At 37.7% G+C, this 26,181-nt stretch overlaps 1 protein-coding gene across 1 annotated transcript; it reads left to right on the top strand.

The window, feature by feature from the left end:
• The first annotated feature begins 11,529 nt into the window (after positions 1-11,529).
• On the top strand, positions 11,530-12,808 carry LOC126956661 (tropomyosin alpha-4 chain-like). Its single transcript, XM_050793789.1, has one exon. It carries the CDS (start codon positions 11,683-11,685, stop codon positions 12,298-12,300), a length of 618 nt encoding a protein of 205 aa, XP_050649746.1. The 5' UTR covers positions 11,530-11,682; the 3' UTR covers positions 12,301-12,808.
• The last annotated feature ends 13,373 nt before the right edge of the window (positions 12,809-26,181 follow it).

Below are 26,181 nucleotides of genomic sequence, written 5' to 3'. Positions count from 1 at the left end.
TGCTTGATTTAATATAAGTACAAAAATGGGCAAAACTAATCTAACCTGTTAGAAGGTGGAATAATGATTATTCACTGGAAGCACAAGGGGTCTTCTGTGGAGCTGGTTATGTTCAGGCTCTTAATCTGATTCCTGGTTCCATGCCCATGTTCAGTTTATGAAAATTTATCAAGCTGTATACTGATGAAATATTTACATATCTCTGTGTATATTTCAAATATACTCTAAGAAAAAATAAAATTGCATTTCTCACTATAAAGAGGTGAATGAGTAAATTCAGGTTAAAATACACTAATGCCTTGCTAATAATGAAATTACCTCTTCAATAATTTTCTATTGGTGACAGTGGTACTACTGCCACTCAGTAAAATAAATAAGTAAGCACCCAATCACTTGAACCACGTAGTAAATGACATATTTAATATTCAAGCAAAATAATTTTTAAATGAAATGAATTTGAAGGGAAATGTAAATTTTTAAGAAATGTAAGGAAAAAGGTTCACCTCATTAGAACTTTTAAAATGTGAATTAAAAGATATATACCCATTAAATATTTACTAATATCATATTCTACTATCTTTTAAAGCTTTATTAATTTTTAATAAATTTAATGATATTTTATTTAATTTTTCATAAAGCTTTAAAATATATTAGTAAAATATGTAATGATCATACAAGTGCATTGAACCTGAAAATTCTTATGTAGTCTAGGTGGGAGTTTAGTACAATTTTTAGCTTTTGTAAAATGAAAACAAAACACAATAACACTAGGTATTAAATTCCTTAAAAATCTCCATATCATATAATAATCCCAAATAAAATGTTAGAATCATATGCAGTTGCATATTAAAGGCAATGCATCATGGCTAGATAATACTGATGTATTCAGTCTGTGCTATGACAATTTGTAGCAAATCTATAAAATTTCTTCAGCACTTCATTGGTAAGAGTTTTAGAAATTATCATCTTGCCGGGCGCGGTGGCTCAAGCCTGTAATCCCAGCACTTTGGGAGGCCGAGACGGGCGGATCACGAGGTCAGGAGATCGAGACCATCCTGGCGAACACCGTGAAACCCCGTCTCTACTAAAAAATACAAAAAAAAACCTAGCCGGGCGAGGTCGCGGGCGCCTGTAGTCCCAGCTACTTGGGAGGCTGAGGCAGGAGAATGGCGTAAACCTGGGAGGCGGAGCTTGCAGTGAGCTGAGATCCGGCCACTGCACTCCAGCCCGGGCTACAGAGCGAGACTCCGTCTCAAAAAAAAAAAAAAAAAAAAAAAAAAGAAATTATCATCTTAATAGATGCTCAGAAACTACTACATAAAATTGAATATTCCAGATTATTTAAAAACTAAGAATAGAAATATATTATTTTAATAGTATTAGAAAATATATCTTAAGTGAAATGAAGAATACAAATATTTAATGATGAAACACTACAGATGTGTTTTAGATACTATTAAGTGTCTCCTTGTCAATTCTGCCCTTTTTCTTTTAGTTATGAGATCCACACAGTTTAGTTACATAAGAAAATAAATTAGTATTATATGTACTATAATTGCAGAATTTAAAATCAACAGAATAACTGAGAACTATTACTATAAGAACTATTACCATGAGAACTATTAAAACCATTTAATGAGATATTCTGTTACTAATAGGACTTTATATTGGAATAGGTGTATTTCTTATAGATCAATCACTGTAATTTTAAAAAGTGATAAATGGGAAAATTAAATTAAATACCTAGGAAACTAAATACAATACCTGAATGAAGAAAGGCATAAAACCTTATTTAGGAATACAAAGTTGAATAAGATAGTGTATGCTCCTGAGTAATATGGCTAAATAATGCAAATATGTCAATTATTTATAAACATTAAGTTGATTTTCATCCTTACTCCATTTGAATTTCATCAATTAAAATTCCAATAGATTTTTAATCCACAAAAATATTCCCAAGTTAATATGAAAAAATAAACAGAAAAAATCCCCTAAACATTTTTGAAAAGGGAGGAAATGAAGGAGGTAATTCCCTTCCAAATAGTAAATTGCAAATATAAGCAATGCTCAGTGGTACTGACACAGGAATAGACTGGCAAAGCAGAAGAATCAAATAGAAAGTCTTGAAGTAGATAAAAGTCTCACAAACCCTGGGATCATTTAATATGTATATTAAATATGCTATTCTACGTCTGTTAGAAGGACTCCGACATCCATAAAAGATGTTGATCTGTTTACTATTGATGTTCTTTTTTAAAGCACACCATATATTTAGAATAACAACTCCATACTGGCCACTTAAGTAGAAAATATCTTTTTTTCCTAATTCATTGCTTGCCTTTTAAATTAAATGAGAAATTTTTGATGTACAATTTTTGAAAATCATTTTCCAGCCTAATCTATTGATCTTTTCTCTGGCCGAGTATCATGTTCACTCTTTCTTCAAGAGTATGTCACTCATAGAAGAACTTACAAGTTTTTAGAAAAATTGAGTCGACTCTTTACAACTTTGTCACTTTTTTTCTTTCACTTCCTTTCTTTCCTTTTTTTCTTTCTTCTGGTAATCTATTTGTGAAAGTATTAGAAGCTGTTTTGAAAAATATTTGTATCTTTACAATTTTTTTCCACTCCAAGAAAGGTAGGAATGCTATATTAATGCTGAGAAGGCTGTAATCAAGGTATAAAAGCAGCTAAGAATCTCTGGACTTCATTCTGGCAGTAAAACGTTATATCTTCCATTCAACCTGTTACCCTCCTGGCCCTGAAAATTGGTATATAACTCTACTGCTTTATACTTCATCAGTGTTCTGTAGCCCTTACTATTTCATCACAGGTTTTTCTGAATCTATCCAACTCTCCTTCTTCTTTCACTTAAATCTCTCCACCTCTGATAGTTCTAATACCTCAGAATATAAGCATAGTCAGGTCTCTCTCATTGTAAAACAAATAAACCAATAACAGAAACCTTTCCTCCCATAGTCCAGTCATCCTAGTGGTACCACTGAGGCCTCTTTCTCTAATCCTCTTCAGAGCTAGTCTTCTGAACAAAACCACTTATGTAAGTGGTTACAAATTTGAATCATCAGATTCTCCCAGAAATATTATGTGTGGGCATTTAAAGGTTCACATTTCCACCTAAATAACTGAATCAGAATTTTTCATGGGTCTAGAAATCTACAGGTATATGTAGTATATGGATAATGTTAAACCCGTGGGAATTAGGGGGTTCTCTGGGAAATGAGAAATTAATAGAAATTTCTCAAAGAAGATATAAGCTGACTAAGAAGGATTTAGCAGGGCAAAAGACAAAGACGGGAGAAAAATGCTGTATTAACAGTGGTTCTTCAACTCGAGTGCACATGAGAAACACATAAAGAGCTTGTTAAAAAAAAAAGAAACAGAAAAACAGATCACGAATTTAGTGGGTCTTGGATGTAAACTAGAGTTTGCATTTCTAACAAGTTCCCAGAATATGCTAATGCTGCTGGTTTGGGGACCACACTTTGAGAACCACTGTTCTAGAGTGAAGACTGGCCTATGGAAAAAAATAAAAATAAAACCTGGAAGCTATAAGGTTCATGGTTTATTTCAGGAAAAGAGACTCAGTGTTATTTAAATGGAGAAGTCAAAGTGTAAATAAATAATAACATAATGGTTACAGAATCAAGAAAGAGTCAAGACTTGCAAGCTATTATGAGCAGGATTTAAAAATCTAGAAGGAAGGAAAAATCATTGATCTTAGTACAAGATCAATGAGAAGACATTGAAGGTTTAAAGCAGTAATCTGACACTACATATTTGAACAGGGAGGAAATTTTTACACTGCAACACTTTGGTTGCAGTTTAAAAAATGAAGAAAGTAAGACAAAAATATTACTTAGGAAGCTGTTATAATCTAGGTGAGAGATGGTAGAATCTGAGCTAGAACAGTGATGATAAGAAGTGAAAGATTAGTAGCCAAAAATGATATATAAGAGGAAAATCAACAGGATTTGGTGACTGATTTATTTTCAATTTAAATGCTCTAAGTCTGTCAGTATGACTAGAGATTACAGCCTCACAATAAACCAGTTTGTTTTGCTAGAATAATGAGTTAATCAAATGCCTGTGGTACTCATGCCTAGATAATGAGTAACAATAGGTCAAATACAATTGGTCTTATATTTTTGTATATTCCCAACATGAGTTAATATAACATACAAATTAATTATGTATAGGAGTCTACTATCAGGGTGATCTCCAAAGCATGTAAGAAAACAAAACAAAACAAAACAAAACACCAGTTAAATTTATGGATTGTGAGCATATTTAGATCTGAACACCCTTATGAAAATCATGATTTCTCCCTGTATCTACAGACAGCATTATGTGCACAGTTCCAGGAATTCTCAGCCTCCTTAATGTCTCTCCTTGGAAATTTCCCTCCATTGAAACATTGGTTCCATATTAATAACTATTGAATGAAGATTATAGATTTATAGCTATGCTCACACATATCTAGTGAGTAGTTTAAAGAACTTAAGCCCATAAAAATTGCCAAAAATTTTAAACTTGATCCTTTGGCTAGGGCTAATAGTATTTAATACCTAAATTAGTTTTCTCATGAGATTTTTGTAAGAATTAAATTATATGTTTGTGAAAGCATTTTTTTTACTTCAATTGCTCTAAAATGCAACTTGGCATTTTTGTTACCGTTCATAATGGTAATATAAGAAAAACTATGTGCCTAGAAGGACTGTGAAATGCTCAATTGCGACATTCCAAGAAGCTGGGAAAATTAATTATTAGGAGAGTTTGAGAATAGTACATATGGATCCAGATTAGATTTATAGGCCAAACATATCTTCACTGGACAATATCCCATCTTTTGTGTGTAATCATTTAATATGATTGTTTCTTGGACACAATTGTTGGAAGAAAACCATAAATATCTGGTATCCTTCTATGTTCAACTTGAAAAATGCTTTTATTGAATGATTTAGCAGTACAGAATGATACTTCAATATAAAGTCCACTGTACTGCCTTTTCTCAATGCATCCCTAATCTTGTTTCATTAATTACTGTTATTGCCTGGAGTGCTCATTAAATAAGCAACACATTTTCACTTCATTCTGAAACTAAAATGGAGTTGCAAAATGGTTTCTATATAGCTCTTGGAAAAACTTAATTGACCCTGGTAAGAATTTCAGCTTGTTTATATTGTTGGTAAATAGGTTGCTTCCTGTTGTCAAGGTTTCTAAGCTCTGATAGATATCACTTTTATAAGTTGACAGACAAAAGATTGACAAACAAAAAGTTTATCATTTCCAACTCTGAGAAAAGGTAAACGACTTTACCAAGTTCCTTCCCATTTTCCCCTTAATAGAATTTGAAAACAAAATTAACTTTTAAGAGGACTCTAAAATTAAAAAAATTAAATTAAAGCAAAGAAGAAAGTTGCTGAACATGAATTAAGTTTTATAAGTCCACCAGTGGTCCTTAATTCCTTAATTCTACCTTCTGTTTCCAAGCAATTCGTAGTGCAGTCCAGAACAAAACTCGAAGATGCTATGTAAAGATAGCTTCCAGTTCAATATCTTATCAAGCAGCAATTACAAGTGTATTAAAATAATCTGTTGACAAAACAAATGATGTTTTCTGCTTTTAAATCTCCTTGACGAAGTTTGTTAATGTGAAAATTATATATTAAAAAGTGACCATTTGAAATAGTCATTAGCAGAGGCAAGCAGCAGTGAATAGATCTAGAAAGTTTGTATAAAATCTGCCTTAAGGGAACAAGGGAGATTAAAGAAAGTATGGATAGAGATCCATCGAGTCTCCCTTGGAAAGTCAAATCAAAAGACCAGTTAGTATTAATTAGATTACACACAAAGCAAAAAGAAAGGCTCAAAGGAACAAAAATAACTTTTTTCCTATGACTTCTAAAAACATTTACGTATGTGTGTGTGTGCATGTGATGCATGTGCTCCTGTATATGTTTGAAGTTATTAGTTATGAAGAGGATCAATTGAATGTGAGAGTCATAGGAAGAAGAATCAAAGTTCAACCCCATGATAATTGCTACAGGTATTAAGGAGAGAAGCAGTAAGAGTGGAGAAATTGAGTTTATGCACCTTGGTCTTCCTCTCTTATAGGTAATTTCACATATTTGATTTTCATTTTCAGAATCGAATTTCATGTTCATGATTCATTCCAGTTTACTTAGAAAATATGTAAAATAAATCTAGAATAAGAATATATCTTATTCAAGAGTTGGGTGATACCATAGAAAACCTATATACTGCATCTTAAAGCTTGAAGGTTGGTGGGTCCAAAATCCATCCAAAGAAAAGGAAGTTGCACAGTGACAGTGACAATTTTGGGGCTCTATTTTCAAATGGGATTTGAAGTGGGAAAAATAAGCTCTGCTTGAGGTTTTCAGTTTAACTTGTCATAGACATGCTAAATTCATGGACTATATATGTGAACATCTGCCTGATCTAGAGAAGTAAGAAATGAAACTTTAGAACTTCAGCTTTCTCTCCCACCTTCTCTCACACACACACTCACACGCACAAGATAGACACAGGGAAATAATTATACTAATTTTGTTTTTAGTAAAATATAATAAAGTAAAAATATAAACACATTTTAAAATAAGATCTTGAGAGAAACATGATTCAACATTATAAACTAAACATACATAAACATTTGTAAATTTTAACATAAATTATATTTAAAAGTTTGTCTTATTTCAGAAATTTCATAAATTCAATAAAAAAGAATAAAACACATTTTCTTGTTTTGCATGTATAAAATTACATGACACTATGAATATTCTTTTAAATAGCAACTGTTTGAAGTTCTAAGGATAAAAGTGTTTATAGTACAAAGAATTTTTCCTATGATAATATAGCTCTTATGAATATAACAGAACATTCAGGTGCACATTCAGATAATGCATTTTAAATCTCAAATTATTCCTGTATGTTATTTTTTGATGAGAACATACTTTGCTGATCTGTTAGCTCTTAAATGAACTCAAACAAGAAGCTACTTTGTAACTTGAAATTTGAGGATTAATAATTCTTATCTTTAATGAGAAATATTTTTGATAATTATATAAATAAATTGATAATAAAAACATATTACATACTTCATTATCATAGCCCTGAAGTGCACTTTAAAATGTGCTTATAATAAATCATTTTACTTTGTTTAAAACAGTGCAATTTCTAGCAGAAAACCACTTCCTTTCATCTGCCTAAGAAAATCAGCTTCTTTATGTATTGTTTTATAGATTATATTCATTTTAGTTAATCTTTATATCTATATTTTGCCAATACCACATAGTCTTCATATCTATAGCTTTTCAATCGGTTTTTTGAAATCTGGTAGACTAAGCCCTTCAGCTTTATTTCTCCAACTTCATTTTAAAAATTGCTTTGACTATTCTAGATCCTCCTAATTTTCATGCAAATTTTAAAATCATCTTGAAAATGAATACATAAATCCTTCTAGAGAATTTATTGGGATCGAGTTAAATCTAAATAACAAAATGAGGTCATTTAACAATATTGAATCTTCCATTCCATAAATGTAGTACATGCTTATATTTATTTAGTGTTACTTCAATTTTTCTTAGCCATGTTTTATAATTTTCAGTGTGGAGGTTTTGAATGGTATTTGTTTGGCTTATTTGTAAGTAGTTTACATTTGTTGGTGGTATTGTAAATGGAACAGTTAACTTTCATTTTCAAATTGTTTGTTTCTTATGCATGTTTACAAGCAATTTTTATATGTAAATTGTGGGTTCCACAGCCTTGCCAAAATCTTAATTCTAGTAGTAGATTTATAGATTATCTGTCATTTTCTGCATAATCATATCACCTTTAAATAGAGACAGTCTTACTTCTGTATTTTGATCTTCATTCATTTTATTTTTTTCCCTTATTGCAGTTTCAAGGATCTATAATACAATGTTTTGTTAACGTGGTAAAAGCAGATATCTTTGTTTTAATCTCGTATCAGGGAGGAAAACAAATCAGTCTTTCATCAAAATACATCACGTTGGCTCCAGTTTTTGTTGTTGTTGTTGTTTTGTTGTAGGCAGAGTCTCTTTCTGTTGGCCAGGCTGGAGTCTGGTGGCACGATCTCGGCTCACTGCAACCTCCGCCTTCTGGGCTCAAGCAATTCTCCTGCCTCAGCCTCCCGAGTAGCTGGGAGTATAGGCATGTGCCACCATGCCCGGCTAATTTTTGTATTTTTAGTGGAGATAGGGTTTCACCATGTTGGCCAGGCTGGTCTCGAACTTCTGACCTCAGGTAATCCGCCTGCCTCGGCCTCCCAAAGTGCTGGGATTACAATTGTGAGCCACCACACCTGGCTAACTTAATTTTTTTTAGAGCAGTTTTAGGTGTGTGGCAAAATTGAGCAGAAATAGAGAGAATTCCCATGTATTCCTGGCCTCCACACATGCGTAGACTCTCCCATTACCACATCCCCCAAAGCATGATTCATTGGTTACAGTCAACGAACCTACATTGATGCATCATCATCACTGAAGTCCATAGTTTACATTAGGGTTCACTCTTGATATTGTACACTCTGGGTTTGAACAAATATATAATGACAAGTATTTACTATTATAGTTTTATACAGAATAGTTTTGCCATCTTAAAAGTTATCTTTGATCAATCTACTCATCCCTAACCCTTCCCTAATTCCTGGTAACCACTGATCTTTTTACTGTCTGCATAGTTTTGTCTTTCCCAGAATGTCATGGGGTTGGAATTGGAAAGCATATATCCTTTTCAGATTTGTTTCTTTCACTTATTAATGTACATTTTAAATTCCTCCCTGTTCTTTCATGGCTTGATAGCTAATTTCTTTTTAACCAATTATTTCCATGAAGGTGACTCATCTATAAATGAACTCATCAAAGGCATTATGCAATTCTGTAATAGTACTTTTTATGCCTAGCATTTGTTTTTGGTTTTTTCCTAGAATTTTTATCTCTGCCTATATTTCCCATCTGTTCTTGCACGTTGTCTACTTTTTTTGTTAGAATCCTTAGTATATTAATCAAACCAAAGTCCATCTTCTCCTGAGTTCCACAATGTCCTCATTATATTATATAAGTGATTTAGTACTTCCCACAAAATCCATACCTCATAAAATTCCAGATGCTATTCTCAGCCCAGTCTTAGGCAGCCAGAAGAAAATCTATTATCAGTAAGGAAAGAAGGTGTTGTACACTATTATTTAGTGGCCTGGAGAAATGGTTTCAATAGTGATAGGTGGAAATAATTTTAGAATGAATATAATATGAGTCAAATAGTAATGTATGTACTGACCTTCCTTCAGTACATGCTCAGCTCCTAATTTGCAATCATGCTGACAAAGCCCTGTAGTCAAATTGCTTTCTGAAGAATTACATTCTTTACTAAGTAACCATTCAACTGGTCTTTATTTGTTTGCAATTATAGAAAGCCAAGTTTTTTTTGGCATACTGGAAAAATAGCAGTCTCAGGAAATTGACAAGGAAATCAGAAGTACAGATATATATAATATACATTATTTATATATTATATAAAATAATTACACACTAATATATACTGTTACGTATTACATAATTATATATATATATAAACCTATATATTTATATATATATATAAACCTCCTCTCTCTAGAGCCACAGGAATTGGAGACAAGATTATTTACTAACATACAACTCTAACTTGTACTCCTGTGGTATATGTTCTATACCATGGTATTTGATCATGTTAGAACATGATCAAAGTTGTAATTATGTATGTATATATTTATCTATCCCCTATAGTATACATTCTAAGAGAAGCAGTGCCTAGATTTATCATATTTCTTTTACTATGAACCAAACTAACCAAGTGCCTGGCATATATAAGCTACTATAAAAAGTGTTAAGAGAATTGATGTCAGTAGTTCTGTTACAGTAGGTAGACATGAGCAGAGCAGGAGAGGACACACACACACACACACACACACACGCACACACACACACGCACCCCTCAGCTGATGGCCAGGTGGTTGTTAACTGTGTCTCTAAAAATAATAATTAATCATAGCTGGCACCAGGGAAGGCAGTCTCCAAATAGAAAAAATCTGAAACTGGTGATCCATAGCTTCTCAATAAGATCTCAAGAGTTGGATCAGTGGGCTCAAGCATGCTCACTAAGAGGCAAAATGGTGGAGTTTAACCTTTCTCTAGAAATACTAGACTGGTAAGGGAAGAACACCTAAAATAAGCATGAGTACAACTCCAGTAAACACACTGCCTATGCAGCACCTCCCAAGTGTTAGCAGGCCACTGCCTATGTGGGCAGCCCACCCCAAGGGGAGAATAAGCGGAGAGGGGATGCAAAACCCAGGAAGTGTGCCAATGTGTAAAACTCCAAGTCAGAGGTCAAACCACATACTTGGTATCTCAAGTCACCTGCTTGGCCCTCTTCCAAGGGTACTTCCTTTCATTCCTGCTCAAAAGCTTTTTAATAAACTTTCACTTCCGCTCTAAAACTTGCTGCTATATCGCCTTCTGCCTTATGCCCCTCAGTTGAATTCTTTTTCTTGAAGAGGCAAGAATTGAGGTTGCTGCAGACCCATACAGATTCACTGTCACTAACTGTTCCCCTAACTGGTAGTTAGCCATAGGGTAGAATAACTCTTCCAAAGTCAGTAAGAAGGCAGACTATGCTGCCTAAAGGCTGCTCTTTCAAAAAAATTAATTCTGGCCAAAGGGGAGAACACACAAAAATACTTGTGGTCATAGGGAAATTGGGTGATGTTAATAATATAGTACACTCGTAAGGAAATTAAGGAAAGGCAGCAGTCAGGAGAAACATTTGATGAGCTTTGATTTTAAAATATTAATCTTCCAGAGTTGAAGATCAAAGAGTACATGAAGTACCAACAGCGTGAGGGATGTGAGCTGTAGGTAGAGGGGAGACTATTATCAGAGCTGCCACTGTTGATATAGCGGGTTGTTGCAAATGTGAGCAAATGAGCTAGCATTAAGAATAAGAGCAGATAGGCCGGGCGCGGTGGCTCAAGCCTGTAATCCCAGCACTTTGGGAGGCCGAGACGGGCGGATCACTAGGTCAGGAGATCGAGACCATCCTGGCTAACACGGTGAAACCCCGTCTCTACTAAAAAATACAAAAAACTAGCCGGGCGAGGTGGCGGGCGCCTGTAGTCCCAGCTACTCAGGAGGCTGAGACAGGAGAATGGCCCGAACCCGGGAGGCGGAGCTTGCAGTGAGCTGAGATCCGGCCACTGCACTCCAGCCTGGGCAACAGAGCAAGACTCCGTCTCAAAAAAAAAAAAAAAAAAAAAAAGAATAAGAGCAGATGATATGATAAAGCTCGGCATAGACGGCCCAACCTGGAGAAAATTGTCAACCCAAAGGGTGAAGAGAAGCCATCTATGTACTGAACCCAGGACTAGAAGGAAAATAAATGATCTATATGTTGTATGGATTAAAAAAAAAAAAAAAAAGAATAAGAGCAGAGCGCGAGCGGCGCGAGAAAGCTGAAGGTCATGTGGCCGCCCTCAACCGACGCATCCAGCTCGTTGAGGAGGAGTTGGACAGGGCTCAGGAACCACTGGCCACGGCCCTGCAGAAGCTGGAGGAGGCGGAAAAGGCTGCAGATGAGAGTGAGAGAGGAATGAAGGTGATAGAAAACCGGGCCATGAAGGATGAGGAGAAGATGGAAATTCAGGAGATGCAGCTCAAAGAGGCCAAGCATGTTGCGGAAGAGGCTGACCGCAAATACGAGGAGGTAGCTCGTAAGCTGGTCATCCTGGAGGGTGAGGTGGAGAGGGCAGAGGAGCGTGCGGAGGTGTCTGAACTAAAATGTGGTGACCTGGAGGAAGAACTCAAGAATGTTACTAACAACCTGAAATCTCTGGAGGCTGCATCTAAAAAGTATTCTGAAAAGGAGGACAAATATGAAGAAGAAATTAAACTTCTGTCTGACAAACTGAAAGAGGCTGAGACCCGTGCTGAATTTGCAGAGAGAACGGTTGCAAAACTGGAAAAGACAATTGATGACCTGGAAGAGAAACTTGCCCAGGCCAAAGAAGAGAACGTGGGTTTACATCAGACACTGGATCAGACACTAAACGAACTTAACTGTATACAAGCAAAACAGAAACTCCGGAGCTCCGTGGTCTTTCTTTTCTCTTGTATGAAGTTCCTTTTGTTATTGCCATCTTTGCTTTGCTGGAAATGTCAAGCAAATTATGAATACATGACCAAATATTTTGTATCGGAGAAGCTATAAGCACCAGTTAAATCTCATTCCTTCCTTTTTTTTTTTTTTTTTTTTTCCAAATGGCACCAGCTTTTTCAGCTCTCTTATTTCTTCCTTGAGTTGCATTTATTTCTAAGGTAGGCAAGGTATTTCCTCATAAGCATACTTTCTTAAGACAGAGGCCATTTGGTTCCTAGGAGAATAGGCAGCCCCACACTTTGAAGAACACAGACCCCAATATCTAGTCGTGGATATAATTAAAATGTTGAAGACCATAATCTTTTGGGTCAACTGTTGGTCAAACTATAGGGACCATCACATGGGTAGGGATTTTCCATCCAGAGCCAATAAAAGGGCGGGTGGGGGCCGGGGGTGGCTATTGTGGGAAGTCATAACCCACAGATAGATTAACCTAAGAATCCTGACCCTTCTCCACACTCCACCATGCAGAATAAACATCCTCTCAAGCAGTCAACGTAGAATGCTTGGGTAATAGTCATAATTACCCACATATAGTAATTAATAGATGGTAATTAATAGATCCTTGATGTGACGTTCTTTTGCGTATTTCCTTCATTATAAAGCTGTTCTCTGGCTGGGCACGATGGCTTTCGCCTGTAATCCCAACACTCTGGGAGGCCAGATCACTTGAGGTCAGGAGTTCGAGACCAATGCAGCTAACATGGCGAAACCCTGTCTCTACTAAAAATACAAAAATTATGGTGACGCCTGCCTGTAGTCTCATCTACTTGGGAGACTGAGGCAGGAGGATCACTTGAACCCAGGAAGTGGAGACTGCAGTGAGCCAAGATCGCAGCACTGCACTCCAGCCTGGTCAACAGAGTGAGACCCCATCTCAAGAAAAAAATAAAATAAAAATAAAGTTGTTCTCTGAAGAGCAAATGTCTGATTCCAATAATGACCCACTCAGCCGGAATATGGTGGAATTCAGTCCAATTCAGGTCAGCCATCTCCAAAAGACTACAAGTCATTAATAAGTTTAGCAAAAGAGTTTCTATCTATTAGCAGAAAGGGCCTCTCTGGCAGCAGAGATTAAAAATTGGCCCAACTTCATTTCCATACTTCAGGGAATAGCAAATTGAAGATTTACTTATCTAGGATTTGAATTCCTTCTTTGGGACCAAGTTAATAAAACACCAAGAAACTCCTGGTTAAACTGGATAATGAAGGATTCTGTAGACAGGGCTGCACATATCAGCTTTGTTTGACTTCTCTTTTCTCAGTTAACATCTCAGAGCTGGAACATTCCACATTCCCCGGCAGTGTGTGGGGGCCGACTAAAGTTTACAATTCTGACTAAAAATCACCCTGCTTCTGGCTTACAGAAATCCCTTACCCACCCCACCCCACCACCCCACTCCTATTTATGCAGCACCACACTACCCAGGAAATACACTAGCAAATTGTTCAATGGAATCAAATCCACGCTTTTCTTTAGATTCTTGCAACAGTGTCATATGCAATAGTATCACTTTTTCTACATTTTGGTCAAATAAATTTTTATATAAACTAAAAAAAAAAAAAAAAAAGAACAAGAGCAGAGCATAGAGACATATAGATTTGAGCCTTAGAAAGTACTAAATATTAAGGGACTTGACAAAGCAGATATAGCAGCCTACAAATTTAAACTACCACCTGTGTTTTCACTTTACAAGGAAGATTTTTTTTGTTGTTCTGGTTTTAACTCATTTCTGCTTTGGCATTGTTGATGTTTTAATTAAAGAAATAAGTTCATAATCTCTGGAAATTGCCATTTCAGTGGAAAAGAAAATGAAATTACATGATTTTCCAAAAGTAGGTTTATGAAAAGAAAATCTTTAACGAAACCTAGAAGTCTTGCTTTTTCTTCTTGCCCTTCCTTTCCTCTGCACTTTATAATGAAGTTTGTCTTTGTTTTGTTTACTACATAGACCACGTTTTATCTTTAATCATGTTTGATTTGAGAATGTCCTCTTGCATTTGTATAAATGAAAATGGTATAATGAGCTGACCTACTATTTTCAATGATAAAGGATGTCACACACAAAATAAATGACTTTTTTCATTTGCATATTCACTTAGATTGGTGGAAGAAGCAGCTTTCAAAATCCTAAACATAGCAGTACTCTGTATCATTTAAATTGGACCCCAGATAATCAAATCAATTCATATCTGAAAAAGAAATATAATCTACTTTTATTAGTAATTTGTATGTATCTGTGCATACATTCATACTTTTTCTTTTATAATATTCATATTTCCCTGTGTTCTACAAGTTTCTTGTTTTTAAAAGTATAATAAAATTCAAAAGTGAGAGAAATGTTTACTTAACTGAAGACATGGCTAAAACGCACCCTCTTAAAAGATTAGAGTGAATAAGAAGGAAAGGAAAAACATAAGCAAGAATCCTCTAGATAGTAGTTTAGTATTAGGTTCTAATTTTCAAGTAAATAACTGAGGCAAGATTGTTACTAAATATGGATGCCTAAAAACAAAGAGACTGCTTTAAGTTACTGCAAGTAATGTGATTGTTCTGACTTTTTCACCACCAAGACTCCATAGCTTTAGGAGTCATTGGGAAATATGCTTGTAAAAAGCTTTAATGAATCCTACTCTGCCGAAAGTGACGACTCATGGCTATAATCCCAGCACTCTGGGAGGTTGAGGCAAGAGGATTGCGGTTGGCTTGAGGTCAGCAGTTTGAGACAAGCTCATGCAACAAAGCAGACTCCCATCCCCACAAAATAAAAATAATTAGCCAGGCATGGTCACGTGCACCTGTAGTCCTACCTACTTGGGAGGCTGAGGTGGGAGGATCAATTGAGCCCAGCAGTTCCAGGCTGCAGTGAGCTACAATTGTGCCACTGTACTCCAGCCTGGGTAACAAGCAAGTTCTTTCTCAAAAAATTCCCTACTCTGTCACATTGAACAAACTTCAAATGTCTAGATAACAACAACAACAACAACAAAAGTTTAATCACACTCATTCCAAAAGTTACATTCTTTAGAAACTTTCTGAAAGTCACTTTTCAAAAGTTATTTGGCATTAAAAACATTCCATTTAGTTAAAATATAAATGCTATAATAAAATTTCTATGGACTAGTCCTCTTTTCTGATACACATGAAAATTTAAAAGACAATTTGAAAGCAATAATAAGGAGTTGTTGAATAGGCGCTATTTAATCTGCACTCAAATATTTTTAAGATAAATTTATTCTGACAGAATTAATATTAAAAATAATATTTACTTGAAAGTAATTATTTTTGCCTCATTTTCCTTTATAACAATTTAGTACAAATAACATATTAATATATACTTTAACAAATAGGAATGGCCTTCTACAATTCTAAACTGATCCTTCTCTATTTGCAACCCCCAAAATAATCAGATTCTTAAGAAGGGTCACTGCAAATGCTGACAAATAAGTTTAAAGAAATATAATCCAGCATTATCTTTATCAACACTTACAGAAACTACAGATAGTAGGTTGTTGAAGTCTTCAACTATATGATGGTGAATTTATCAATTTTGCTTCATGTATTTGTAGGCTTTGATACTTAGTATGTATAATATTTAGGAGGATTAAGTCTTCTGGTAGGTTGATCTTTATATAAAATTCCTGTTATTGATTTATTTTTATGTCTACTTACATAAAACTGCCTTTTTAATTAATGATTTAATCTTATCTTTTTCCATAAGTTTACTTTCAACATACCTATATGTTTACATTTGAAGTGAGTTTTCTTTTAAAGCAGAATACAGTTGAGTCACTTTTTAAATTCAGCCCTAAAAATCTCTTTTTTAGGTCATATTTAGACCCGTTACCTTCAAGCAATGGTTGATATGTTAGCAGTTAATTCTGCTACTTATTGGCCACCTATTTTAGAGTATTTTAATCATATTTATCTGCCAGTGCTTAGTATTTACAGAAGTAGTTAAATGAATGGCTAATGAGTATTCACTAGAACTCTGCATTATGTGGCACGAAGTTGAACGAAAAAGTGTTTCATAGACATAATTTAATACTTTCCTGTGGCTAGTAAAAACATGGGTCTTCAGATAAACGAAATGATTTTAAAAAGATCTATCTCAAACACATTTTCATCATATTTTACAACCTCAATAATAAAGAGAAGATCCTAAAAGCTTCCAGAAAACAAAAGCAGCACACCGTAAAAGAATGACAATCAGGAAAGCATCGTATTTATCAACAATAAACTGGATATTAGAAGACAATTGAAAATATCCTCAAATTTCTGACAGAAAATTATTTTCAATCTGAAATTTTATACCAAGCAAAACTAGTATTCAAATGTGAGGACAAAATGTATTTTAGATATGAAAGGACTCGAAAGTTTACCTCCCATTCACTGTTCCTTCAGATGTTTCTTGAGAAGCACAAGCAAAATGAAGAAGAGAAAAGACAAAGGATGGGGCAAGAAATATTTTCTTATTAATAGGAGGAAATCTGACTTAATTATACTCTTAAAATCATCTGGCTCTGAGGCAAACTCACAATAAACTGGGAAATAAAAATCATCATTACTATCAAGCAAGAGGGACTATTCAGAGGAATCAAATTTTCACTACTCTGAATGGGCGATACCAAGAACCTAGCTAATTCTTATAAATCTGAGTACCGTCCGTCACATCTAAAACTCTAAAATAGTTTGTGTTCTTGCCCATTAGCAGGGAAGCACTCCTCCCTTGGGCAATTCCTTATATTATCATATGTATTATTATAATATCAACATCTACCGAGATATTGATTCTATGAAATCCTGCCTTTTCTCTCATACATGGAAACATTCTATCATGCTGTGTCACAGATGAGGAACTTAGGGATTCAGGTCTTTTAAAATCCATTCTATTTCCACAACAATGATATTTTTAGATAACATATATATCAGATATAAATTTAAACACACACATACGAATGCAACAGTTGTGTATAAATAAATCCTCATAGACTGAAGAAAGTACACTTGAAACTTTCCTGCTTGTTTGTCATGTTAGCAAACGGTCTTTTTCACTGGAAATAAAGACAAGTTCATTAGAAGATTTACCCCATCAGATGAGGATTCCCATAGACACTACCCATCAAACAACACATGGACATTCTTTGAACTCCAAGCCTTGGACCCACACTTCCTTATGCCCTCTCAGGCACAAGGAAGTTTATTCTAAATATTCTACTTATTTTTAAATACTCTATCTAGCATGACTTAAATTAGACCAAAGAGGTTGCTTGCCATTCATTTTTTATTCTCTTATCAGGCAGTTTTGAAGACATAAGAAAGCTGTATCCATAGCATTTGTTAAATATATAGTAGAATTATTCAGAAAAAATCACTTAGGCCTGGTGATTTCTGGATGGGCTACCTACTGTCAGCTGTACAACTTGCAGTTTAGTCAAATTTTTAGTTGTAGAGCCATTTCCCAGAATAGAGACACAAGTCGCTGTGCTAAGTGAAGAGTTAAGTGGGCTGCTCTCATAAATGCTAATGTAGGGGGCACAGTTATATGACATTATGCTGAAAATAGAGGCTCTTAAGGGTCTTTAAGTATATAAATTAGGCAACAGGAATGATACAGTGATGTAGAGGCTTGTTTGTTCTTCCATGCGAACTGCATTTCATGGAGAGTAGATATTTAGTTTAGGCATAATGTGTGTAAACAACCTCCCTATGGAGTCCTCAAAGAAACATAAGGAAATCAGAGCTTGCAAATAGAAGCTTTATTTTTTTTAAGTCAAGTATAATTATGCCTCTCTGTTTTCATACGTGGGTCATTTAATACCGCACTTTTGAGAAACATATTTATCCATTTTTTTTTAAGGGAAGATATTGGTAGGGATTACCTTTGCCTTAAATGAAGTCATTGAAAACATTTCCATTTGCTCTTAAATATAAGGTTTTAAAATGAATTCATTTTATTTTAGATGTGTCACTTTTATTGTGAATCTCTGCTGTCAATAACTTCTAAACAACAACAATGAGAAGCACAGTTTAGTAGTATTTGGCATAATTTAGTAGCAATACTTGGTAGAGTTACCTGTATGCCAAATTAGGACTCCATTTATTTCATTACAGTAATGAGGTCTGTGAATAGCTACAATTATTTATCTTTTTTTAAATAAGATAATCCATGGTAGTGAGTTATCTCAATTGATTGTTCAGTCAATTACAGATTGAGCTCTTTTCTACTCTTTCCCCATGCTCACTACTGTACTGGACTAGTCTTAAATAAATAAATATCATGCTATAATTGATATAGACACGACTCATCCAGATTTCCTTTAATATTTTTTCCCATTTCTGTGCATACCTCCTTCAACTTTGGTGTGCTTTCATTTCCAATGACCCGCATCTAATGTCTTCAGAGGACTTCCCTTGGTTAGCCAGTGTTTAATGACTCATGGTTGTAAAGCCATTATCCTTACCTCAATTTGGGAAAATTTCTGAAAAACCATTTACTCCCGATAGAACGTTGTCACTGTCTTAGCATACAACTCCTCGTAAATTTCTGGCAACTTTTCTTCTGTCCAGATTTTTAAATATTATATTCCATTCCACCAGAAGATACTGTGCCTCCATCTTTACCTGTTTTCCTTCTCACTTATGAGGCCTTTCCAGACTAAACCTAAACCAATGTTTCTGAATTTTGGCTGCATTATGAAATCACCTTGGGAACATTATTTCTCCTTTTTTAAATCAGTCTCTCTGTCTCTTTCTGTCTCTCTTTGACCTTGTACACTGCTAAGCTATATACTGAACTCATTCAGATATATTTAAGGTGGTTGTATTAGTCCAATTTTATACTGCTATAAAGAACTGCCTGAGACTGGGTAGTTTCAAAAGGAAAGAGGTTTAATTGACTCACAGTGCAGCGTGGCTGGGGAGGCCTCAGGAAATTTACAATCATGGTGCAAGGCAAAGAGGAAGCAAGGCACCTTCTTCAAAAGGTGGCAGAAAGGAGAAGTGCTGAGCAAAGGGGGAAGGGCACCTTATAAAACCATGAGATCTCACAAGAACTCAATCTACTATCACGAGAGCAGCATGGGTAAAACTGCTCCCATGATTCAATTACCTCCACCTAGTCTCTCCCTTGACACATGGGGATTAAGGGGATTACAATTCAAGATGAGATTTGAGTGGGGACACAAAGCCTAACTGACAGTGACAGGAGACAGACAGATTCCTAGGCAGATAGGGACAGGTGTCCAGTGAAACCCAACCTTCAAGTAATAGACAGCCTGAAGCCTGAAAACAAAGCTGCTAGTTCTGGATAGAGTCCACTATCAGAGTGAGAACTTTCTCAGTGCATTTTAAACAATCCAATGGTACTTTTTCCAAGAACCACCCATGTACCAACCAGCATACACTGCCCCATTCTAAGCCCACAAAAACCCTGAACTCAGCCACACAGATGGCTAGCTGCTCTTGGGTCCTCTCTCCACTGGGAGCTTTCCTTCTGTTGTTCAATAAAATTATTCTCTGACCTACTCAGTCTCCAGTGGCCACGTACCTTATTCTTCTTGGTCCTAGGACAAGAACTTGGAACTTGCCGAGCTGCGGGCAGCAGAAACAAACAAGCTGTAACCCTCCCATTCATTGAGATGAGGGTGGTGGGAATGAATGAGCTGTAACTCTCCCTTCTGTCAACTGAGGTGCAGGTGATGGGAATAAAAGAGCTGTAGCACACTCCCACTCACTGAACTGTGGGGGAGAAAAAGCCACTGAGTGCCACACCCTTCTGTTCACCAAGCTGCAAGCAGTGCAACATGCTCCAACTCACCGAGTTACAGGAGTGAAGAGCTGCAACATTTCTTGGGAGTTCAGATCTCGAGACTCCCTGAGTAAGAGCTACAACATCCCTTGGGACTCTGGGGTTGCTTTTTATCTCTGAGATTTTGGGTTCTACCACGTTCGCTTTGTCTAGACACTGGCACCCAACGCAGAAGCCACTTTTGGCATGCCCAGTCCAGCCACAGGCTGCACACAGAGCCACAACAAATGTGGGATTCAGGCCAGTAGTGTGAGCCAAGCACAGCCTGCTTGGCTGAGTGGGCAGAGTGAACCTGGCAGGCCCTAGCAAAGCCCCATCACGTCAGACACAGAAATTTACAGCTGATGTAGTGGCACCAAAGGAATCCTGTAATCCTGTAACCCTCCCTCCTGCCTGCCAAGCAACACAGGAGAAAAAGCCGCTGGATGCCATTCCTTCATGCCTGCTAAACTACAAAAGCTGCAACATTTCTGGGGACTCATCAGGATTGTCAGAAGGGTTAGTAAGAGTATACTGCTTTCATTTTCATTTCTGAGGTTTCTTGTCCTCAGATTTTTCTCTGAAAACAGATGAGGCACTGGGCCTCTGTCAGCCAGTTAAGAGCAAATAGCGCAGCTGCCAGTTCTACAAGATTCAGAGGACAGACTTGCTGGGGAGGACGTTGTCAATCCCCATTGCCCTCAGATGTTGGGAATGTTGGTTTCGTTCCAAAGCAGTTTCCCTTCACAGAGGTCTAGCCATCGTGTGGGACTGGAAGGAGTTCCTGCGGCAAATGAGGGTATCTGGCTGAGGCTACACTTCGGTGTTACCCAAAGGCCGCTAGACTAACTCCAGTCTCCAAGAGCCTGTTAGCGTGTCAGCACTAGGACCTCCAGCCTTTCCTAACACATTTTCTTTCTTTCTTTTGCAGCTGTCAAGGCTCCTATCTCTTCTTTATATACACTGTTAAGGGTGTTGTTTCAAGCCACAGAGATGATATAACTGGTTAGAATGAGCTCTTGGCTCAGTCATCAAGAATATAATTTAGAATAATGTGGTTTCTGTCTAAGAACCAAGGAGGATGTAACTATTGAGAGTTTATTTCTCCTGTTGAAGAAATCCATTAGCTATAGAGCAAGAGGCTACTTTCCCTGGGCACCTTCCCCTCCCTGTGTTTAAGTTTGTTGTTTTATCTTTCCACCATGTCAAGAGTAAACATAGTCCTGGGAATACAGGGAGTTTTTCCATGCAAGAGATTATTTTTTTCCTCTTGGGAGGCATCTTATAAGGACAAGTCCCCAATTTCTAGGACTTCCTTTCTTTTCCTTGTTTGAAGAGAATCTGGCTCCACAGTTTCACTGTAGTATTACTCCAGTGTGTTTTCCAAGCTTTGGTTTGGAGCCCTAAAAAAAAAGAAAAAAAAGACTAGATCTGAATGACCAAGAGGCAGTCAACAGCAGAAGGCTAGGGTGCATCACAGGTAAGCAGGACTATCCCTGACAACTAGGCCTTCCTGCTTCATGGGTGAAGAATTTGCTCTCATCCATGGCATAGATGAAGTCTAGGCAACACACAGATTATGGACAGTGGAAGGCTAGGGCATGGCATAGGTAAGTTCAACTATCCCTACTGACAAGGCCTTCCCATTTCATGGGTAGAGGTCACATTCACATCCATGGGTGGTACCTATAGTAGCCACTAGGACTCAGGGAAGGAAAGGAGGGAAGAAAGAAAAAGACACCGTTTTTTTCTTTTCCTCACATACTCCAGGTTTTTGCTGGGAGACAGGAACTAAGGGACGCCTCTTCTCCTCTTTTCAAATGAATAACACATTACCTTCAGCCTGCACTCCTCTTGAGAGCACTCCTCCTGAATCACTGGGACTCCTTTGACCCTCAGACTCTGAAAAAACAGAAACCATCTCATATTCCTTTGCACAAGGGTTTGAATGGATTTCAAACCCACAAGGGTTTCAGGACTACAGGAAGGAAGGCCTCCAGAAGGAAACGTTAATTTTAATACTGTCCTGCAGCAGGACCTTTTCTGTAAACCCGAGGGCAAAGATCCAAGGTCTCACATGTGCAGGCTTTCTTTTCCTTGAAGGATAAACTGGACCTTTGCCAACATTGTAGGATTGCTTCAGCCCTCCCTGGAGGCCATCTCAGGAGAGGCTGCAAAGGATAATCCCAAGGAACAAGGGAAGCAAATCTCAGATGTGTCTCTAGTAAGGGAGTTGGCTCCCTCCAGTCCTGCTTCTCCTGATCTATCCAATATTCGTTATCCAGGTTTTTTCTCAAACTTGTGACATCCTAGAAATCCTCATTTTAGGCAGATCCCAGTCTCACTTCTGTACCTACAAGAGATGCCTTTTGAATATTGCCCCATTAAGGTCCAGGTCCCATTTTCTCTATGGGACTGAAGGCAAATTAAGGGGAGCCTTGGCAAGTTTTCAGACGACCCTGACAGGTATATAGAGGCTTTCCAGAATTTAACCCACGTATTTGAAGTTTATTATGTTAAGATATTATGTTACTATGGAATCAAACCCTGGCTACCACTGAGAAGCAGGCATCCCTAAAAGTGACAGAGAATTTTGGGGATGAGCTTTGTATCTCATACAGTGCCAAGGAATGAGACGAGCCTTATCCAACTGGAAGAAAAGCAGTACCATTTGAGGACCCTAAATGGGATCCTGATGATGAAATGGGAGAATGGAAGAGAAAACACTTTTAGATGTGCATATTGGAGGGCTTACAAGGGACTAGAACTAAGCCTCTCAATTACTCCAAACTATCCACTATAGGCCATGGATTAGATGAGAATCCCAATACCTTCCTGGAAAGGCTAAGAGAGGCCTTGATAAAGCACATCTCTCTATCTGCTGATTCAGTCGAGAGACAACTAATCCTAAATAATAAGTGTATTACTCAGGTGGCTAACTAATATCAGGAGGAAGCTACATAAACTAGCATGGGACCAGATGGTACTTTAGAGAACCTCTTGAAAGTGACCACCTTGGTCCTTTACAATAGGGATGGGGAGGAAGCCTGAGAGAGAGAGGAGACACAAGAAAAAGGCAGAGGCTCTAATGGCTGCCTTGTAGGCTCAGGAACCCCAGAATCCCTGAGATGTACTTGTTAACTGCTATAAATGTGGCAAGCCAGGGCACTTTAGGAAGGACTGCCCAGGCAGCCTGAGGAAGCCACCTTGACCCTGTCCAATCTGTGATGGGGACCACTAGGGGGTAGACAGTCCCCAGAGATGAAGGTCACTGGGTCCAGAGTCAGTCTCTCAAATGGTCCAGCAGGATGGATGGATCCTGCGACTCCTCTCCCTGACTCCAATGGTTCAGAATGCCATTACCATCCAGGAGACTGGCTGATTCTGGAGGTTGAAGGGAGGAAAGTGGACATCTGCCTCGATACCAGAGTGTCCATTTCTGTTCTCCTCTCCAGTCTGGGCCGCCTCCCCTCCTCCCTTATCATGACTGTGAGGGACGTCTCAGGAAAGCCTCTAACCCAATATTTTTCCCAACCCCTTACTTGTAGTTGGGGAGACCTCTTGTTTACCTGTGCCTTTTTAATCATGCCTGAAAGCCCAACACCTCTGCCGGGCAGGGATATCTTAGCTCATATGGGAACCACCGTCTTTATGCCTCCAGGACACAGTCTGTCTCCCCTGACGGAGACCAATCTGAATCCAGAAGTTTGGGTAACTAACTCTAGGGAAAACTGGCCAAGCCACGACTGTCATACTGGTCTGGATCTACCTTAAAGATCATACTTTCTTCCTAATCAGAAGCAATATCTCCTAAAACCAGAAGTTAGAAAAGGGCTAGAAGTCCACCATTGATAACTTGAGGATGCAGGACCTCTTCAAACCCTGAAACAGCCCTGGTAATATCCTAATATTGGGAGTACAATTGAGACTGGTCCAGGACCTCTGCCTCATTAACGAGGCTGTGGTTCCAATTCATCTAGTGGTTCCCAATCCATATATGCTGCTGCTAACTCAAATACCTGAGGTATCTAAATGGTTCACAGTCTTGGACCTAAAGGATGCTTTTTTCTACATGCCACTACTCCCTGACTCCCAATCTTTGTTTGCATTCAAGGATCCCTCCAACTAGACCACCCAGGATGGTGTTACCTCAGGGATTCCAAGACAGCCCCCATCTGTTTGGGTAAGCATTCTCAAAATCTCTCTCTGAGTTCCTTTATTGTCATGTTAAAGTTTTACAATATGTAGATGATATTCTCCTTTGGGCCTCAATTGAGGAAATCTCTCAGGAGGGCAGTAAGGCTCTTCTTAATTTTCTAACAGAGGATGTAAGGTCTCAAAATCTAAGGCTCAGCTCTGTCAGGCTTCAGTAAAGTACCTAGGTCTGCTCTTATCAGAAGGGATCAGGGCATTGGGGAAAGAAAGAATTAAGCCCATCTCCTCTTTTCCCCTCCCCAAAATGCTCAAACAACTGAGGGGATTCTTGGGCATTACAGGATTCTGTAGTTTATATATACCTCGGTACAATGAGATAGCACATCCCTTATATCACCTAATAAAGGAGATTCAGGCAGCTAAGACTCACTCCCTAATCTGGGAACCAGAGGCTAAAAGGGCCTTTGTCCAACTGAAACAAGCCTTGCTGGAGGCACCAGCCCTTCTCATAGGGAAGACGTTCAATCTTTATGTATCAGAAAGGAAGGGAATGGCCCTGGGAGTTCTAAACCAGGACCAGGGTCCCACCCAGCAACCTGTGGGGTACCTAAGCAAGGAACTTGACTTGGTAGGTAAAGGATGGCCACCCTGCCTCTGGGCAGTTGCAGCAGGAGTCTTGCTGGTACCAGAGGCTACTAAGTTAACCATGGGTAATAACTGTTTATACCCCCACATAATGTGGCAGGACAGCTACCTTCTAAGGGGAGTCTCTGGCTAATGGAAAGCCACCCCTTCAAATATCAAGCTCTGCTCTTAGAGGGATCTGCAGTCCCATTGAGAATCTGTCCCGCCCTACACCCAGTCACCTTCATCCCAGAGGAGGCTGTGGAGCTTGAAAATGACTGAAAACAGATAGAAGTGCAAACCTATGAGGCCAGAGTGGACCTCAAAGAAACCCCCTCAGACAACCCAGATTGTACTCTGTTTATGAATCAAAGTTCTTTTGTAGAACAAGAGATCCATAAAGCAGGGTATGCAATATTCACCTTGAATGACACTATTGAGAGCAGGCCTTTCTCCTCAGGTACAAGTACTCAACTAGCTGAGCTAATTGCCCTCACAAGGGTGTTGAATTAAGCAAAGGGAAGACAGTTAATATTTATACTGATTCTAAATATGCTTTCCTAGTCCTCCAGGCTCATGTCCTTATCTATAAAGAGAAAGACTTCCTTCCATGGGAAGTGGCAGTTAATACATTGTAAAGGCCACCAAAAGGAGATGAATGAAATAGCTGCAGGAAGTAAGTCAGCAGACCAAGCAGCTAAATCAAAAGTGAGAGGGCCCCAGATTTCTGAAAAACTTGAGGCCCCTCTGATCTGGGATGGCTCCATAAGAGAAATAAAACTTCAATATTCTCCTGCAGAAATAGAATGGGCCACCTTTCGGGAATACACCTTTCAGTCCTCAGGATGGCTACAATTGGAGGACAGAAAACTTCATCTACCAGCTTTCAGCCAATGGAAAGTTCTTAAAACTCTTCACCAAGCCTTTTACCAAGGTAAGGATAAAACCTATCAAATCTGCTAAAAATGGTCCAACATGTCATTAATGCTTGTGAGACTTGCCTTAAAAATAATCCCCTTAATAGATGGCTTCTCCCCTCTGGAACCCAAAGAATGGGAAGCTATCTGGGGAAGTCTGATATTCAGACTGGATTTAACCCATACGTCAAATATAAGGGGCATCTTCTACCTCCTAGTATGGGTAGATATCTTCACTAACTGGGTAGAAGCATTTCCATGTCAAACAGAGAAGTTTTCTCAGGTGATAACAGTACTAATTAATGAGATAATTCCTTGCTTTGGACTCCCTAAGTACCTCTAGAGAGATAATAGTTCCAAGTTCAGTGTGACTGTCACCCAGGGGTTATAGGCATTCAATAACATCTCCATTGTACTTGGAGACCATTATCCTCAGGAAAGGTAGA

This window comes from Macaca thibetana, chromosome 6 (assembly GCF_024542745.1).
Source record: "Macaca thibetana thibetana isolate TM-01 chromosome 6, ASM2454274v1, whole genome shotgun sequence".
Taxonomy (NCBI): Eukaryota; Metazoa; Chordata; class Mammalia; order Primates; family Cercopithecidae; genus Macaca; species Macaca thibetana.
This window is presented reverse-complemented; position numbering and strand designations above follow the sequence as displayed.